Source organism: Pteropus medius, unplaced genomic scaffold (assembly GCF_902729225.1).
Source record: "Pteropus medius unplaced genomic scaffold, Ma_sr-lr_union100, whole genome shotgun sequence".
Lineage (NCBI taxonomy): Eukaryota > Metazoa > Chordata > Mammalia > Chiroptera > Pteropodidae > Pteropus > Pteropus medius.
Genome location: NW_024350927.1, coordinates 308,021 through 327,050, shown reverse-complemented (window position 1 = coordinate 327,050; position 19,030 = coordinate 308,021). Strand labels below are relative to the sequence as shown.

The 19,030-nt window shown below is 53.4% G+C and overlaps 1 protein-coding gene across 1 annotated transcript in view; it reads right to left on the bottom strand.

Annotated features, from left to right (window-relative positions):
* Positions 1 to 4,674: 4,674 nt before the first annotated feature.
* The window catches only part of IFFO2 (intermediate filament family orphan 2), a 43,101-nt gene continuing 28,745 nt past the window's right edge, over positions 4,675 to 19,030 (bottom strand). The window contains exons 2-9 of the mRNA XM_039842070.1: positions 15,406 to 15,466; positions 14,039 to 14,134; positions 12,701 to 12,841; positions 11,241 to 11,380; positions 7,463 to 7,583; positions 7,240 to 7,332; positions 6,146 to 6,276; positions 4,675 to 5,047 (exon numbers count right to left, since the gene is read on the bottom strand). Coding sequence (XP_039698004.1) covers positions 4,942 to 5,047; positions 6,146 to 6,276; positions 7,240 to 7,332; positions 7,463 to 7,583; positions 11,241 to 11,380; positions 12,701 to 12,841; positions 14,039 to 14,134; positions 15,406 to 15,466 — 889 coding nt within the window. The 3' untranslated portion in view covers positions 4,675 to 4,941. The remainder of the gene's footprint in view (positions 5,048 to 6,145; positions 6,277 to 7,239; positions 7,333 to 7,462; positions 7,584 to 11,240; positions 11,381 to 12,700; positions 12,842 to 14,038; positions 14,135 to 15,405; positions 15,467 to 19,030) is intronic.

Sequence of the window (19,030 nt, the reverse complement as noted above, 5' to 3'; positions counted from 1 at the left end):
CTTCTAGAAGGTCACACCCTTTAAGACACTTCCGAGAATATAAACAAAGAATGGGAAGTGGGGAAAAAGAAACGACATTACGCATAAGTCTTACAGATGGCAAAAAGTACATTGCAATTGATGATGGCTGTTTCTCCTCTTCCTTGAAGGAAATCTTTGGAGGGCGGGCAGTTCATATGGGGCAAGGTCTCCCTGAATCTGGCCCGTAAAAAAAAAGAAAAAAAAAGGAAACTAGAACATTGGACAGTGTCAAATCCAGAGCCTGGGAGGTGGACACTGTGAGGAAATTTAAGAAATGGGAGTTTGGGAACTTCAATTCTAAACCAGGCTATGCCAATTACTCAGCCCGTGAGTTCTCTGGGTCTCTTCCCCTTCTGTAAAATATGTATAATAAATCCTATTTTTATCTACTTCCAAAAAATTTATTGTGAGATGCAAAGTAACAGGTGATGTGAAATTTTCCTATTTTATCACTGGGTAATTTCATTTAGTGTTTATGTGGCCCACAGTCCTCTTGCCTCTCCCCCATCTCCGCTTTATCCTCAATTTGAAAAAAAAAAAAAAAAAAGGACACCATCAATTCTAAGACATTTCACTTTATTTAAAAGAAGCCAATATACAGGATATAAAGGGCATGATATTTACAACAGTACAGTAAACAGGTTGGTTTCCGGTAGGATCAGTAGTCTTTCAGTGAATATAAACCCCCTTCCCCTCGTTGCTAGACCCAGCTGGCAGACAAACAGCAACAGTGGGTGGGATGGGACTAAAGGATAGAAAGTCTCCCTGGATGGGACTAAAAATCAGGTTAGGTGCTAAATGTCCATGAAGGGGTCTTGTGGGGGGTGGAGTGCCTTTGCCTCATTTCTTTGAGGGCTCGGCAGCAGGAATGGTGAAGGATTTGCCCAAGCCTAACACACAGCCCATCCTGAGCCTGGAAATCTTCCACCTATGGAAAATTCCCTTCCAGAGAGAATTCACCTTTACCTATACCCACCCAGTTGCCTCTAGACTCCCCACTCTAGGACAGTGCACCTCTAGAACCAGAGCTTAGAGTAAAGGGTGCAGGTCTGAGGAAGCCCCCAGCATCCTAGTCCCTCACCCAGGGCCCTGTAGGAGCAAGCGCATCGGGGCTGGCAGCCCAGGCAGTAGGCACAGCCAGGACTGAGCTGTAGGCATCTTGTGGCATTTACACTCCTGCTCCAGCTGCCCAACAACCTGGGACCCACTAGGACTAGGACCCTAGTGGGTCCCAGGTCCCAAGGAAACCGTGTGGTCCCTGAACCAATATCTCCGTTGCCAAACACAAGTGACTTGGAAATAAATCTTGGCAGACCAGAGTTCAAGTAACTAATCAGAGTCCCCGCTGAAGCAAACTTGTCCCCTCACGAGCGCTCTCTTTCTCTCCCCACACCCATCTCGATTCTGAATTCCCCACTGCCCGCCCACTCCCATGAGTGCCCTGCCCCCTAAGACTTCCCAGGACCCAGGAGCTGGGGGATCAGGGAACAGGGAAATGGGGTGAAGTGGGGCTTTCACTCTTCTGAGGCCGCTAGTGGGTGTGAATGTGTAAGCAGTGAGAACGGGGGAGGAAGGGACAGGGTGAGGGGTACCGATTATATTAAATCCAGCAGCAACATGCATCGTGTCCACAGAAAAATGCTGGGCTACCACAACTGCCTACCCTAGATTAAAAAACCTTTCCTTTCATAAAAATAGATGAGAGTCTCTCGCTTTATAAATAGATTACATTTAGCTTAAGTTACACCTTATATTATCTCCTACCTAACACCCTCTCCCCCATCCCAAGCCGAAGTGGTTTGATTCTCCCTAGGTCATCTGAGCTGCACCCACAGAGCTAAGTCTGAGATGGAGTGGCCCTTCAGAGAGCTCCAGACATATTGCTGCAAGAAAACAAAAGTATTTACTTGCCAATAATTTTTTTCCCTGTTCGGAGTTACAGAGGAGTGTGTGTGTGTGTGTGTGTGTGTGTGTGTGTGTGTGTGTGTGTCCACAACCAGGGAACCAAAGGAAACTACTCTCCCTGCCCCTCCCCAGGCCTCTCTTTTTATAAAACCCCCAAAAACAGGAGAGTGAGAGAGGGCAGCAAAGGAGAGCCCATCCGAGAACAATCTAAAATACCAATGTCAATATGACACTGGGTTTTGAAATAGAAAATCAAAATTAAGTATTTACAGCTTTACAAAGGACGGACCAGCGTGTCCTATTTGGACCTGGTGCTGCCATAGCGAGCATTGGGGTCTTTCTTGGCAAGCTGTGGGCTTGTGGCGCAGGGACGAGCAGGGCCCACTGGCAACTAGCTCAAAAAAGAACTTGGTGGGGAGGGAGGCAGCCAGGCCAAGACCCAGGATCCTGCCCTGGAGGCAGACTGGCCACACTCTTGCTGTCCCCTGTCCCCCATCCACCTACCCCAAATCTTTGCTCCCCAGGAGAGAGCAGCTATTGAAAACCAGCAGGAATGAACTTTCCAGCCAGTGTCTGTCTCTGGCTTCTGCCATTTTTATACTTCCTAGACAGATTCAGAGTACTCTAGTCCCCAGAGACAAACATCCTATGTATGTATACAAGGGGAACAGCAAAAATAATACCGCTGGACATCGATCACCGCGGTCACCTTAGATCTTAAATACTTACACTGTTGCCTTACCGTCTTAACCCTAAAGATAGATCTGTCACCCTCCCACCACCTCGAGGGACAACTGAGGGCTGGCTTCCACTCTGCCAGCCTGAGCACATCATTCAATACCACCCTCAGCCCTGGACGGTGCAGGCCTGCGGAGGCGGCCATTATCTGACCCTCCTGGAAACGGAAAATCTTTTTAGCAGCTGAGGTCCAAGCCTAATTGGCTCTGATAACCTTTGGTTAAAATAAAACTAAACTAAAACAACAATAACAAAAACAACAATAATAATCAGGTATGTTTGAACCCTGTAACCTTTAGAATAAGGGCTGGTAAGGGGCGGGGGTGCTGTCTCTCTTCCAAAATCATCATCCCTCCCGGGATGTACCAAGGGACCATGCAGCTAATAAGAGATGCTGGGGATGGAAGCTTCTCAGTCAGACTGCCAGACGGAACAGTAGGAGGTTCCAACAATAATTAGAAAGAAGAAAGAGAAAGAAAGAAAAGAAAGAAAGAGAGAGAGAGAGAGAGAGAGAGAGAGAGAAAATGGTAAAGGCCACCAAGTTCTGATAAATAAAAATCACACACTAACACACACTCTTTCTCTTTCTCTACATATATATAGATGCATATATATGTATAATATATATAACATGAATATTATATACAATAGTTTTAAGACTGAAAAACGGATGGCGGAAACAAGAGAAAGAAGGCCCTTAAAGGTGGTTGGTACCCTAGGAAGGAAGAACTGGGGGCCACATCCTACTCAAAGCCAGAGCCCTTCCTCTGCCTCCAGACAGAAGCAGTGGGCAGTAAGGAGTTCTAGGTCCTTAGGCACAGTTTGCTCCTTTGACCTCTAGGGGGAGCTGCAGGGCCAACAAAAACAAAAATCAGCACTTGTAAGCGAGTGGGTACAAAAGAAATTTAAAAACAAAAAAGGCAAAGGCTGGTCAGCTGGCTCCAAGCTGAGATTCGGATGGTGGCCTCAACACAGTTCCTTTTAACTCAGGCCCACTTGAGTCCTGGGGAGATAATGGCTCGATTAAGTCCCCAACTGGTCAGTCAAGTAAATTATGGAAAGAAGCCTCCAAATGTTCTCACTTGAGCACCTACTCCCACCACCTCCGATCTGCCAGCAGCCCTCACTGCCACCCTCCTCTTCCCTTTCCAATGCCTGCCAGTGGCCAAACAGTGGGTGACTGGGGAACAGTGGAGAACCAAGATGGTGGCAGGTGGGTAATACCCAGGCCTAGCTCCTTTCAGACTTTCTCACAGAGAAATTACAACCCCTTATAATTGGCTGGAAACAGAGGGAAAAACAACAAGTCATCAGGGTAATACAAGACCCCCATCCAAACCCACAGAGGTCCCCAAAAAAGCAAACAGTCAGGTGGCCAAGGGCCTTGAAGAACCCAGTGCTCCTTTCTGACCTTGACCAAACCCCTACTCCCGAGTCAGTGCTCACCCTGAGGCTGCAAGAGACACCGCCCTAGCTTTGGCCTCTCAGCTCCAAGGGAAAACCATGAGTCAGGGAGAGGGCCTACCTTCCACAATACGTAAGGCAAGCCGCTTTTTTGTTTGTTTCTTTTGTTTTTTGCATAGTAGTTTAAACACAGTGAGGCTCCACCTTCCTCCACCGTGCCTTGTCCCTCTGCGTTGCCACTCGATCCAAAAAGAAAATCAAAATTTGTCTTTCCTCCCTCCTTCCATCTTTTCTCTCTTTTGGTAAGTGAAAAATCCTTGGGAGGTCCCTACCCAGGCCTGGAAAGGTTGCAGAGGCAAACGGCTCCATCCTGGGCAGAGGTGGACCACCCCAAGCCCAACTTGGTCAGTGCTGGCAGAGGAGGGGAGGGCATATATAGCTCACGGCCAATCAGAAGAGCAGGTGGGAGGGTAGAAAAATATATTATACCACACCTGGGGCCCCGCCCTCACCCGAGAGTTTTATATAAAAACACCTGCTAGGAATAATTCTTTGGAGCTCAAAGTGGCTCAGCTTAAGGGAAAAGGCACAGTTAACACTGCATCATCCGGACAGAAGTCTGCATTTGTAATGTGGAGAACAATAGAAATTGAGAGCACCATTCCTTGGGTGGGTGGATGGAGAAGGGGCACTGGTTGGTGGTGGGCGGAAGGAAGGAAGCAGCAGTCCCTTGGGGCCTCCAGAGGAGGGAAGGCAGAGGAAGTCTGTGTGGTGAGGACTGGAGTCCCACTCCGAGGAGCTTTCCTGGCCCCATGGGGAGATGGGTGCAGAGGCCCCATCACCAAGACCACCAGGCGCAGGGGGCCTCAGTCATCAGCTGACCATGGGCTCCACATCCGCCTCCCGCTCAAACTCATCCTGGATCTCGTCTGTACTTCCTGAGTCACTGCTGGCCACAGAGCTGGGGGACGGTGAATTCCTGGAAGGCATAAGAGAATGGGGGATGATCAGAGGGCAGCCTGAGGACACCAAGAGGGGCTCGAGGAGTGGCAAGGGCTGAGCAGCCCTTAGATCCCATAAGAAGCCCTTAGATCCCATAAGATCTAACCTCAGAGGGAGATCCTGCCCTTGCTCTTCCCTTAGGATCCCCTAAGCTCACAAGTTGAACATGGCACTCGAGACTTCTTGGGACCCCTTGCACAAGCCTCTAATTGCTCTGGGTGCCAAAAGTCCCTTGGGAGCAGAAACCATGGATCAAGCTTGGTTCTTACCTTCCAATCATCTAACACAGGTCTGGGCACATAGTAGGTGCTCAGTAAACCCCAATTAAGTCAGGGCTCAAAGGGAGGCCAAACTAGATAGTGGTTAATAGCATTGAGTTCAAATGCTGGCTCTATCGCTGAGGAGCTGAGGAGCTTGGGCAAACTCTTGAACCTGCCCAAGTGTCTGCCCCTCCATCAGAACAACAGAGATCATGACAGTACGATCCAGGGGATTCCACGAGCTAAAGGCAGGACCTGCTGAGCCTAGGGCCCCCCACGCAGCTTCCCACAGAGCTGCCGCTCCCTCTTTTACAGCCTGAACCACAGCCTGCAGGACTACGCTCATAATGAGAGAAACAATGACAACTAACATTTATTTGTGCTTTGGGCCAAGCATTTTACATATATCGTCCCATTTTATTAGTAGCACATCTGCCTTCCTAATGAGGCTGCGTGTTCCTCAGAGGCAGGGACTCTGTCTCTATGTTTTGGTGTCCCCCAGCAAATAAAAGGGGTCTAATGCATGTCAGTCTCCTGGGGACAGACCCATCTGGCCCTGGGTTGGAAGAGGAGAAAGAGGTGAAATTGCTCCCTACAGACAAATGTGAGCCCCTCGGGAATGGCGTGAGATGGGTGCGTGAGATGGGTGCGTCATCTAGCACATGGCAGGTAGATGACTAATATTCATTATCTGGATCGATGGACGGACACATGGTCTGAGCAGATGAAACTGACCCAACTTGTAAGTTACAGCCCCCACAAATTAACCCCCAGAACCCAAGTGCTGAAGCCCCAGGGAGGACAAGGCCAGGCACCTGTCTGCTGAGCCTTTGATGAGCCGGCGGCAGGTCTCCATCTGCACATCCAAGCCTCGCTTCATGCTGCACATCTCCATGTACTCGTGCAGGTGTCGGTTCATGTCACTCTTGGCTGTGGCCAGCTCCAGCTGAGAGGAACCAACATGGGTGGAGGGTGAGGCCCAGTCATCCTTGTAACAAAACCCTCAGCAACTCCCTCCTCACATCGTTGGTGGTGGCAGCATCAAGGCCACCTCTGGACATCATACCCTTAGGGCCCTGCCTCGGTTTCTATTCTCTACATACTGGTCCATGGCCTTGGTGAATGGCTTTGGTGAAAGGGAAATAGTTGCTTAGCAACCACAAGGGCCGCCTTTCCTGATGAAGGCCACCTCGTTCCGCCAACCTCACCCGCCCAGCACCTCCGCAGTCCTCTCTATGGACTTGATCAGAAAAGTCTTCACGTCTCTCATGTTTCTGACCCTTCTCCTCTACCAGATGATGATACGCTCCCCAAGAAAGGAGCTTCTTTTCTTTCCTGCATGACAGCAGCAGGGACTCTAGCTGATAGACTGTGGCCAAGTACACAGACTCTCAACCAGATAGGGTTGGGCTCAAAAGCTGCTTGCTGGCTGGAGGCCTTGGGCAAGTCGCTTGGTCTCTTTTAACCTCATGTTCTCTTCTGTAAAATGAGGTGCATAGTACCTCCTGCATCGGGTGGAGATGCCTAGGTACCTGCAGGTCCATGCCTAGGGTATATGGAGACTAAGGAGGGGATACTTGTAAAGGTCGTAGTCAGTGCCTAGGGTCACTCAATAGCACTCAAATGTTAGCTCTTGTTAGTTTGGGATCACCAGCTCAGTTGAATAAGAAAAAACACCTCTCTGGGGCAGACAGGGTCACCACCCTCTTTATACGGATTAGGAAACTGAGGCCCCAAAAGGAGAATGACTCGCCCAGCACCGCACAGGGAATGGGTAGGCCTCTGATTCTCGAGCCTGTGCCTGCCCCAGGCTACCAGCCCCTGCCCACACGGTCGCTTATTCACTGGGGATCCCGACCATGTGACCTCAAGGAGCTTCCCTGGGGGGCTGCACAGCCTGAGCCCTCACCTCGATCTGGCCTATCGTTTCCTGGTACTCTTTGTCTCTCGTCTTGAAGAAGGATTCCGTCTCATGGATCAGGTTGCCTAAGTTTTCCTCTTGCTGGGGAAACAGAACAAAGGGGACAATTTAACTGGGCGGTGGGGGAAAGAACAGGAACAAGGGACAATTGAAGGAAGATGCCCATCGGTCCCCGCCTCCCGGCCTTTGGGAAGCCAGCCCCTGGGCTCACCTCGCCCGGCAGGTCGATGGTGGGGTTGCAGTTGGTGAAGTCCTCCCACAGCAGCAGCGTGTCTTCATTCTCTTCCCATGTCAGGCTGTCACAGTCATCATCAAAGTCAAAAGTTTCCCGCCTATGGGGGTGACATGGGAAGGCATGACTGAACAGGAGCCAGGCTCCTGGGGCCAGGACCAGGGAGGAAAAGGGACATTACTACAGTACGGCCCTCCAAAAGGACAGGGGTGGTGCAAAGGGGACACACGCCTTATCTTGAAGTTTAACTCTTTTAAAATGCAGACTGTTTTTACAAACTCTTTATTACAACTGAAAACGTGTATTTTTTTTTTTTTTTAGGATGCCAGGGTTTATAATTAACGGAGACTAAATGTGCCTTCCTCCCAAGTCCAGTCTTGTAATTTTTTCATTCGTTTAATAGCTCATTTCTCAAGCCCCTGCTTTGCATGAGGCGGTTTCTACGATCTCTGCAACATGGAAAGGTTGCTATTCCTACTCCCGTTTTACAGCTGAGGAAATTGCAGCTCAGAAAGAAGAACTCATTGGTCCAAAGTCACACTGCTATAGCCTGTAACAGAAACAGGCTGAAAGCCAGCTCTTTCTGTTTCCTACATCTCTTCCTTCCCCATGGAAACATCACCAGACACCCACAATATGCTGGGCCCAAACTGGTCGGTAAGCACACATGAAAATGCACGTCATTCCATCCTTGCAACAATCCTAGGAGGCAAGCATGATTATCATTCCCATTTTACAGATGAGGAAACTGAGGCTCAGAGGGATTAGATGGACTAGAATAATACATGCTGGGAATAGGGTCTGAATTCAAAGCCTGGGTAATTTCGGGGCTTCTTTATTCACCAGAACTTCAAGTGGGGTGACAGATCATATGGTTTTGTCTGGGACTGAGGGGTTTCTGGAGACGCGCGGTTATCCCAACTGGAGGGATGATCACTAAAAATCATTCAGCTCAACATACCCACCATTCAGATGGGAAGGCTGGTGTCCACGGGAGTTAAATCACTTGACCGAGAGAATCGGCCAAAAAGGAAGTCAGTGTCCCAGTCTCCAAATGCCCGTCCCAGGGCTCCCCCACTGCCTACACCTCCCCCCGCCACCAGCTCCCTCCTGGATCTTCCCAACCTCCCCACATGGTCCAGGCTGGGGGCCACTGGGCAGGGCCCAGGAAGAAAGAATTTCTGGTAAAAAGCTTCCTAGAGCACCCCCTGAAAGCAGGTTCCCGCCAAAGAGCAGTTCCTGCTGGAGTCTGTGGGTGGCTCTGTGAGCCCAAGGAGCAGAGCTGGGGCCAGGGCTGCAGCCGCAGGCGCCACTGGCCTGGGCTAGCTCCAGATGAGGCAGGCCCTGGGGTCGGCCGTCACCGCATCACAAACTTGCCTGCTGACTTCACTTCCTTCCCAGGCTCTGGGATCTCAAGAAAACCCCGGCCGAGGAATGAGAAGCCAGAAAAGACAGGAAGATAGACCAGACAAAGGGCTCAGAAGAGATCCTCACCACCACCACTGCCCCGCCCCCCGCAGATCTGGAGGGTGGGGCGGAGGAGGAGGGTTGGCAGAAAGTAGCGAAAGTAGCAAATTCCTCCCCTTTTCCTTGGTCTGAAGCCCGAGCAGCAGCCGATGTAGATCAAAACAAAACAGCCCTGACGGGGTGCATTATTCAAAGACTTCAGTGGAACTGGCTCGGGTCTCAGCCCATAGCTGGCGGGAGATGCCCCTGGGAGGGGCCAGGACCCCGCCTAGGGTGGGGTCAGCATGGCCTTGGCTAGAACTGCAAGGGTGGAGGGCTGATCAGAGAATTATTTTTTAACTTAGGCAACTTCACTCCAGATGGACTAGATACTGAACCCAGTTCAGACCTGTCGACACTCAGGTGCCCGTTCGTGCAGTATGGGGCCTGGCAGCATTGGAACCGTCTTTCGTACACACGGGAGCACTCGGCTTTGGAGGATGCCCCTTTCAGCTCACCCACGACTCCATTCCTGGGCAGCCGAACGATTCTCTGGCGACAGTCCGGCCTCAGGCTCAGAACTGCCCAGGCCAACAGCATTCAAGAAACCTAGACCCAACTGGAGGTCCTCTTCCAAAGCCCCTCTTGTCAGCAAAAGATGAGGACGCGAGGTGTGGGGAGGATGCTGAAGAGAAATCAGGAGTCTCGGAGTCTCCTTGTCACCCTCAAATAGCAAACACCCCAAACACAGCCCCGTCTCGGTTCTGTTTCAGGAGCGGCGAGCAGTGGGAAGTGTGGGGCAAACAAACAGCCGCCGCCGGCCCCAGCTGGCGTCCTCACTGAGTCGCCTGGCTCCGACTGCAAGGGGACGAGGACAGGGACGGTGCTGCAGACAGGGCAGAGGGACAAGTCTTCCAAGCACGAAGACATCTGGTTGGGGACCAAGAGTCGGGCGCCGAGCTCGGTCCCAACTCCTGGCTTGATCCCACTCTGGGCCTCAGTTTCCCCGTCTGTATAGGAAGTGGCTGGGCGGAGTAGTCTTTGGACTCTGCAATTCTAAGCCAGCCCCAGGGCTTTGCAGGAAGTGTCCTGAGAGTCCCATACCCCTGGCTTTAGAAACGAGCAGGATGTCCAAGGCCTCTGCTGACAGGAGCGTGCCCTTTAGGGAGGAGGCTCTGGGAGGTTTTGTAATGGCCGTCGGAGCCAAGAGCGTAAACCTAGCCCTACAGTTGGAAACCCAGGATGGGAGAGATGTCAGGTCAGAAAGCTTGCTCGGTCCCAAGACTCTGACGCAGGGGAGGGTTGAGGGCAGAACTGTGGTGTCCTGGGGAAAAGCTGAGTTCTCAGGGTTCAGGTGCCCAAATCCTAGGAACTGCAGAGAGAGCAGGCAGGAGCAGGCCTCTGGGGCAGAGGGACGGTGACTCCAGAGACCCAGTCTCAGCCCTGTCTTTGGACTCCAGACCCTTAGGCCAGTCATCCAATGACTACAGGGGCCCCTCTCTGCTTCCTTCCCCTCCTCCGCTTTAGGATATTATGTTGATTAGAGTTAAAGCTGGATCAGGGTTGAGAACATGGACCCGGACAGGCCAGGACCACAAAGCATCCCTTCCCCAGACGACTATATACAGTGGGCTTCGGGTAAACCAGCTCTCCACAGGGGCAGGGCGGGGGGCGCAGCCCGGACTAATAGCATGTGCCAGTTTCCCACCCTAGCGAATTTTAAGCAACTAATGTGCCACCACCGAACCTGGAGTGGGCAGACGTGCACGATCAGCTTCCATGAGCTGGTACGAGCCAGTTCCAGCCCACCACTGACCAAATTCAGCCCAGACTCTGCCACTAACCTGGGCAGCACCTCAAAGTGAGAGAACACAGACAGACGGGCCTAGCTCCAAATCCCAGCTCTGCCACATGTCAGCAGAGGGGTCTTGGCCAAGTCGTTTCCCCCGAGTGTCAGTTTCCTCGGCTACGAAAGGGGAGTGAAAAACGCCACCTCCCAGGCTGATTATCTGGAGTCAGCGAAGTCGCCTTTGTAAAGCATCCTGCAGAGGATGCTCCGCCAGTGGTGGGCCAGGTGTGTGGCTCAGCTCCAAATCCCACCACAAAGAAAACTAGGGCCCACACAAATACGACCACCGCTACCGTTTGGCTCCTTCTGAAAACGTGAAACTCGCCAAATTATAAATGTGAAAAATGAATCCAAACGTGTTCAGAAAACCATTCTAGCCGACCAAAACACATCTGCGGGCTGCTTCCAGCCCAGGCCGCCAGTTTGCCCTTACGATCTCGGGAAATAGAGAGGAATACTCACAGCTGATTAAACATGCGTTTCATCTCGTCTGTGATGTTCATGGAACCGACCTCGTCATCTGAGAACCGGTTCGCCTCCCCATCCTGCTCGGAAATGTCTTCGTCCGAAGTCACCTTACGCTCTTTCTTTTTGGGGACCACCTGACCCGGAAAGAAAGAGATTAGGTAACTAGAAGGCTCTGCTAGGATGGAGGGTAGGGGTGAGCTGGGAAGGGAGCTGGCATCCCAAGGGATGGATGGAGGGTGGCTGGGGCCAGCCACTGCTGCGAAAGATGCACAGGTCTTCTAAGAAGCAGGCGGCATTAGCAGGAAGCGTGAGGTGGGGAGACATGCAGGATGGAGGATACAGACAGCCTGGACCCTTCCCTGCCCTGGAGGCTAGGCTGGCTCGGCTCACCCCTTCACCAGAGAAGCAGCCCCAAGTCTGGGGAGAGGAGCAGGCTAGACTGGGGCTCAGGCGCCTGGGATGTCTCAGAGCCAGCCAGAGAGACGGAGAAGCCCTCGTGGAGGCCCAGACGGCTCCATACCTTCCGGAGCCCTCCAGCTCACATGCAAAGGCAATAGGCGGGTGGCCACAGGTTCACCAGCTCCCTCCACTCCAAGCAGACAAGACATGAGCGAACCAAACGGAGGCTGAAATGGTCAGGAGGTGGACAGAGGGCCCAAGGCAGCCCAGATCTCACCCCGCTACACACCCGAAGCCACACACTAAAGCAACGACACACCGTATTGCCCTGGGCTCAAGCAAAAGCCAAACCACAACCCAGACTCAAGAAGCAGCCTTTGGAGAATGACACGTGCCCTTCAGGTAGCTGGACTTGCCCCCCAAACCCGCACCAGAGGACAGCTGCCGGGGAACCCACCGCCTTCTCTCAGAGCACACGCTTGCTCATTGAGCGGAGGGGTGGGAGACTGACCGCCTCTCCGGTGGGAATGAAAAACAGTCAGAGGCCAACAGTTCCTCCTCGGAATTCTGAGGCTCATCTGCCGGGGCTCAAGCCAGCTCACCCTGTGCTCCGGCAGCCTGGCTAGGGCTCCCCGACCATGGCAGTGGTGCCCAGTTTCGGCACCCAGAGAAAGGGGCAGGAAGCGGGGCCAGCGCAGGCTAGTGGACAGAGCCCTGGCATTCTGGCCCCCAGCTCTGACATTTCCCTCTTCGAGCCTGTCATGTCACAGCCCCCCCAACCCCCCCAGGTAAGTGGCCTCCTCAGCCATAGGATGAAGCCGTCAGCCTTGATGATGGACTCGGACGAGCCTGCGAGTCTACGAGTACCTGCTTCTGTGTTCTCCTGGGGAGGCTAGAGGGTAGAGTACGCACTAGCTCTGGGGGGAGGGGGAGGGGACTGGGCGAGATGTGAGGGAGATAGAGGTTGGCCAGGCAGGGGTCAAGGCCAGGACTCTCTGGGAGGGTGGCCGTGGCAGGTGGGAGTGGCGGCTGGTGAGCAGGGTGGCCCTAGTCACCTGGAAGATCTTGGACACGTCTTCCGAGTTCCGCTGCTGTGCGACATCGCACAGCTTGGCCGTGATATCGATTCGGCGGCAGATGTCCATGTCCACCTTCATGGCCTTTTCTTGGATCTTTGTGTCCAGATCTGTCATGGGCTGCAGGGAGGACAGCAGGGGTTACGTGAGCGAGGGACGGAGCAAGCATGGGGGTGGGGCTCGCTCGAGGCTCCTGCCGGGCAGACGAGGGAGACCCCTAGGTGTCAGGTGGGAGGCCCCGGAGTCCGAGGGGGGCCTTGAGCTCTTCCTGGGCGTGAAGGGTTGGGCCAGCGCTGCTCAGGTTGGGGCAGGGGTGGAAGGGTCGTGGGAGCTAAAAGCTCCGGCGCCGAGTGGACAATGTGAGACCGTGTTTGCCGGTCTCCCTAAGGGCTGGAAGGCATCCTCTCAGCAGACACAGTGTCAGTGTTTATTTTGTTCGAGCAAAGGAAAAAGAAAGACAGCTCCCACTGTTGAAGGACTTCCCTCCCTTCCCACCCGGTGTACCCCACCTGTCCCCCGCACAGAGGTGCCTGCCAAGGTGGCTCTCTCTCTCCAGGATTCTTCCCACAGCTGACATCGGGGGGCTGCCCAGGACAAAGGGGGGTCCCCCTGGACCCCAAGGAGAGGAAGCAGGTGGCCTCCACCTGGAGCCCCCGGATGGCTTCTTCCTGCCACACCCAGCTTCACGCCGCCCCTCAGGAGAGAAGCCACACCAGGCTGAGTCATTCATGATCAGTCTCCTTCTCCTTTCTGGCAGCTCTCCCTACGTACTGCCCGCTGCTCGAAGGTGGCAGGAAACCCAGGTCCCCAGCAGGAAAATGTCCTTGAGTGCCAACAGCTCCCCCCACCCACAGTTACTCAGAAGGGATCGTCAAAAGGATGCACACGCTGGCCTTCCTCAACTTTACAAAGCGACCCCGAGAAGGCCGCTGGCCTGAGGAGCCTCTCGGCTGGCACAGGGCCTCCCTCAACCTGTGCCCAGACACTGAGCCCCACGACCACCACCCGCCTCATCATGGCGAGCTGGGGAGAAGTCGGAGCCAACACACACAGACCATCGGAGGAGCCCGGGGAAGGGCAGGATGGGTTAAGCGGCAGATTAATGCATCTCTACTCAGACCAAGGGAAGCGGAAGTGGGGAGGGGCAGGAGGAGGGCGCCTGATCTCTGATGCATCCGTCACCCTTCACATCAAACGCAGCCAGCCAGGACTCTAACTAGAAGCCGAGCTCTGGAGCCTCGGAGTGAATGAAGCATTTTGCATGATGGGTGTGAGGGGAGGTCACGATGCCTGGGGATGGTGGCCGGTGGCACTTACATCACTCATAAGCCCCTTAAACACCACCAGCTCGGCCTTGAGCCTCTCGATCTTCTCGTTCATCTCCTCCTGGATGGCTTCAGCTTCCTGTGCCGCCTATGAGGACGGAAATGCGGGAGGGTTTAGGGACACCACGCACCCTGAAGGGTAGGAGGGACTTGACACTTGAGTCCAACCAGGCTGGGTGCCTGAGTGCTGGGAATGGGGTGTCAATGACCTTGGCCCAGCCTGGCTTCCCACCATTCAGCTTAAAAAACACTTCTCAAAAGAATATTTATTGCATGGAAAAATCCATGGCAGATATTTAGAGAAAAAGAGCAGGTTAATGTAACCAAGTGATCCCAATAGGTTAAAATGTTAGGTCAATTCATGTGAAATTGCCAATATTTGACATTCTCTGATCTCCAAAATGGCAATGTCACGTGTGTCAACCTAACCAAAGGTATACATCTAGAATATGTTTGCGCAGAAAAGACTAGGAGATTGTAAGCCACTTTGTCAAAGGTGGCCGGGCACAACTGGAAGGAAGTTTTATTTTCTTCTCTGAGCTTTCCTAAATTTTCCAAATTTTTGACCACGAACTTGTTGTGTTTGTAAAGAGCACTTTTGTTCTAAAAACGGGGGATGTTCATCCTTTTCCTTCTACGTATTGATGTCATTTTCATCTGTTTCTGTCTTAGAAGATCAATAATTTAAATATCAGAAAGCGATTTTTAAAAATGTTTGAAAGAGCTTTCCACGCCTTCTCGGGCGGGCGGGGAGGGTGGTCTCTGTTCTCGTGCCCATTGTGATGAGAGAAAAAGAGAGGCCGAGAAAGGTGAAGTTTGCTGCCCAAGGTACCCAGCAGGCAGGGGAGGAGCAGGGCACAGAGCACAGAGCTACGGAGCCAGAAGAGCAAGGGAAGGTCCCCACGCCCACCGTGGAGAGCACGCCTGGGCTGGAGCCCCCACTGGCGACATGCCTGCTAGCATGGAGCAAATGCGTCTCCGAGGTGTTTAGCCCCAAGTCAGTTCCTGAAAACTGGGGGAGGGGGGGCTTAGAGACCATACAGTCCAAGCCTTAGATGGGGGAAAGAAGGCAGGAGAGGGGAGTCACTGGCTCAAGGTCACCCCGAAAGCCAGGACAGCACCAGGGCTTGGGCCTAGGCTTCCTGACTCCTACACCCAAGATTTTCTGGGCTGGTCCCTGCCTAGCTCTGAAGCGGGGGGCCTCTTGGCTCCATCGAGGAGAGACTGAGGCAGCAAGAGGTAACACAGAGCAGGGGCTATGCTGGGAACTGCCCCCAGCTTTGCCCCCTGAAGACTGTGCTCCTGGGCCACGTGGCTCTCCCAGAGCCTCTCCCGGGTGGGACCCCTGAGGGCTCTTACCTCCTGCAGCGTGTCCACCACGGTCTGCAGGTTCATGCGCTTGGCAAGCTCCTCCTCCCATCTGCAAGAGCCAAGAGAGACAGGTGGTCAGCGGAGGCCTCAGACAGTGCAGGCACCCACCCTGGGTCTGTCCCCAGGCTGCACAACGAAGGCACAGCAGTGACTCCATCGCTGCCTGCCCTCCAGGAGTTCCCAGTGTCGGGGTGGTGGTCGGGAAGGGCGAGGACAGCCAGGTTAACGCACGACTATAATACCAGGTGGTGGTGACATGTGTCATGTCCAAGGCATGAGCCAGGGAGACAAAGGCAGGAGAGACTGCCACCCCCTTCATGAAAACTGTAAAGTGCTGCGCACGCGTGTTGCTCCTGCTGTTGCTCCGAGAGGCAGTATCGAATCGAGGCTGGCACTCAGGAGCCAGGCCGCAGCCAGCACCACGCTCAGGCTCCTCTTGACACCCTCAAGATAGAAACTTTCACTGTGCTAACTCTTGCAGTCTTTAGTCTAGGTGTCCTGCAGCCTACCCTTGCAAAAAAGGTATCTCCTACGTAGCTATTATCATTCCTGTCTTACAGATGAGGAAACTGAGGCTCAGAGAGGCTAAATGTCCTGCCCAAAGACACATGGCGAATTAGCGGGTGGGACTGGATTTCAAACCCAGGTCTGTTTTATTACATTGAAACAAAACAAACAAAAAAAAATACAGCTCTCACTTATTTAGCAGTTACTACGCGCCAGGCCCTGTCCTAAGCGCTTTACATGCATTTTCTCATTAGTGCACATGCTAGTTGAAGCTAGACAGGAAAGGATAGAGAGAAGGCACGGTGTGCCCCCAGCCATCACTGGAGGTAGGATGAAAGGATAATCAATACAATCACCATAACAATACCAGCTGCAACCGAGTGCTTACTTCATACCAGACATCTGTTCTACAGCGATGTAACTCGATCCTCATAACAACCCGCTAGCACAGGTGCCTCCATGACCCCCGTGTTACTGGTGAACGAAGCAAGGTACAGAGTCAGGTCTCGCCCAAGGTCAGGGTGAGGACAAATGGAGCCAGGACTCAAACTTAGGCTGGAGGCTCCAGACTGAGTGCTTGTAACCCTGCCGGGACCCCCATGGACCCGCGACCTGTCAGAGCCCTAAGTGGCACCCCCGCCACCCAGATCCCTCTCACTCTCCAGAGAAAGCCGGGGGTGGGTTTCTTTCTCCCCTCCATCCTGAGACACACAGATGAGCGTCTTTCCTTCCTCACCCCACTGCCACCTCCCTACATGGCCTCAGAGCGGGCAGGTCTGGAAGCCTTTTAGAATGTTGTCGGGGCCAGCTAAAAATAGGCCGGAGGAGAGGGATGGATGAAGAGTAGGTTACGTCACCAGCTTTTGGAAACAAGAGAAAACAGATACTGTTTGCACACACAGAGGAAAATTCCTCCTCTCTCCCACGTGAGATGAGATGGCCCAGGCCAGGGCTACCGGAGGACACACACATGCTCCCCCTCCCCGCCACGTCCCTTCGGTCTTTACCAGCCCCTGACTTTGGTGGCCAGGCCTAGGTCTGCTGTGGGCCACAAGATCCAGAACCTAGAGGGCAATGGGACTGGGCAGGGGCTCCTGCCAGGGATGAGGGACACAGAGGAAGCTCAGGAGGGGCAGAGAGGGAACCTAAGGGTCTCGCTCAGGTGGGACCATCTCACTGAACGCCTTCATTGTACAAATAGGGACACTGAGGCCCAGAGTGTGCCAGGAATTTTCAAGGTCACCCAAAAGTATGTCAAGGGCCAGGCCTGAAGTCCAGCCTGGGGCCCAGCATGGGGCACAGGAATCTGGTGTAGGGGGAGAAGTTCACAGGCCACCCTCGCCTCCGCCCAGCGGCAGGGGGCATCCGGGGCTTCCTTCAGGAGAGGCCAAGGCTCAGAACACAGGTCCCTAGCTGAATCATCTCTCCTGGCCACGCCGCTCTGAGCAGGGGCAGAGGACTTGATTCCAAAGCCACTGGGCAGAGCAGGTAGGTGCAAAGGAGGGCCCGGCCTCGCGACCGCATCTTGCAGCAACAGCAGAAGCAGCAGAGGAGGGGGCATGTGCCCAGGGGCATCTCACCTCACTCCCATACACCCATGTCCTGGACGGGCTCCTGGGGGTGAGACCCAGGTCCCTCTCACTTTTCCTGTCGGCAACCTTCTCGTGAGGAAGGCAGGGCAGGGGTCAACAGACCCAGAGAAAGAAAGCGGCTGGCTGCAAGTCAACCCAGAGCGAGAGCACAAGCCATGTCATTGGGTCTCCAGACACGCCGGCAGCAGCCACTGGTTGGCGAGCACATCCGGGTGCCACGGACTGGGCTCAGTGCCTTGTACACTTATCTCATCGGCTTTCATGTGAACTTTTAACCCTCTCGGGTAAAGAATTTTTCTCCAAACCCATTTTGCGGATAAGAGAGCTGAGGTTCAGAGAGGTGAGGTAACTTGTCTAAGGTTACACAGCCAGCAGGCAGGGCTGGGACTGAAGCTTAGCCCACGCTCTAAAGCAACATGTCTCGAACTGTGACACGCGTGAGAATCACCGAGGGATCTTGCTCACATGGAGACCCGGATTCAGCAGGTTCGGGGTGAGGTGAACACCCTGCATTCCTAATGAGCTCCCCTGCAGATGGCACTTTGAGTGACCCCATGCCTCACTAGTGTTTCTAAAATGCACCTCAGCAGATGAGCTCCCACAAATGATTTCACGGGCCTTTTATCTCCAAAGCCAGGCTGGGTGGGCAGCCGGCACTCTTGGTCCCAGAAGACCGAGCACAGACCCCCGCGTACAAATGGCAGCTGGCTTGGCAGACAGAATCCACTGCCCACACTGACGTGCCTCTCATCCACGGCAAGAAAACCTGGCTCTGCCAGCTCCAGTGTTGACAGTGCAGAAAAGCTTTGCCCTTCAGCTGCTCTGGCTGACTGGGGTGAGTGGATGACGACAGGTGATGGGCTTCTTAAGACACCCTAGACATCCCACATTCACCGAGACTCAGCCCAGGGGAAGGGAGCACACAGCTTAACTGAGAACTGGTCCACCAAGTTGTGGGCTATGAAATTTCAACACCTGCTTCCCAGGCACAGTCCCCTCCTCGGATCAGGATCTGCCCACAGGAGTAAGGTTTCGGCAGGATGGGTGTTTCAGGCAGAGGACCAGCATAAGCGAAATGGGGCAGCAGGAAGGCCAGGGAGTAGTTGGCAGCCACCGAGAAGGGGACACAACTATTATGGGTCAGGGACTGGTAGATGTCATGTCCTTTACCGCTCGCTGTCACAACTCTCTCTCCCAATCTACCGATCAGCAAAGGAGCTCACTCAGTGGGCTGTTAAGCTACAGAGAAACCCCCTCCCCATTTCACAGGTAGGACAACGAAGGCCAAAGGCACAGAGACAACTTGAGCCAGGGCCAAGATAGCCTCAATCACTTAGAACCACCCTGCCCGCCCTGACCCAACAGCTCACAAAACTCCCAAATGTCTCCCTCTTAAAGTGTCGGATAAGAGAAAGTAGAAGAGGGACATTTACTGGTCACCTTCTGGGTGGTGTCCACCATGTGAGGCATTCGTACACACATAAAATACAACATACCACTCGACCCTTTCCTAA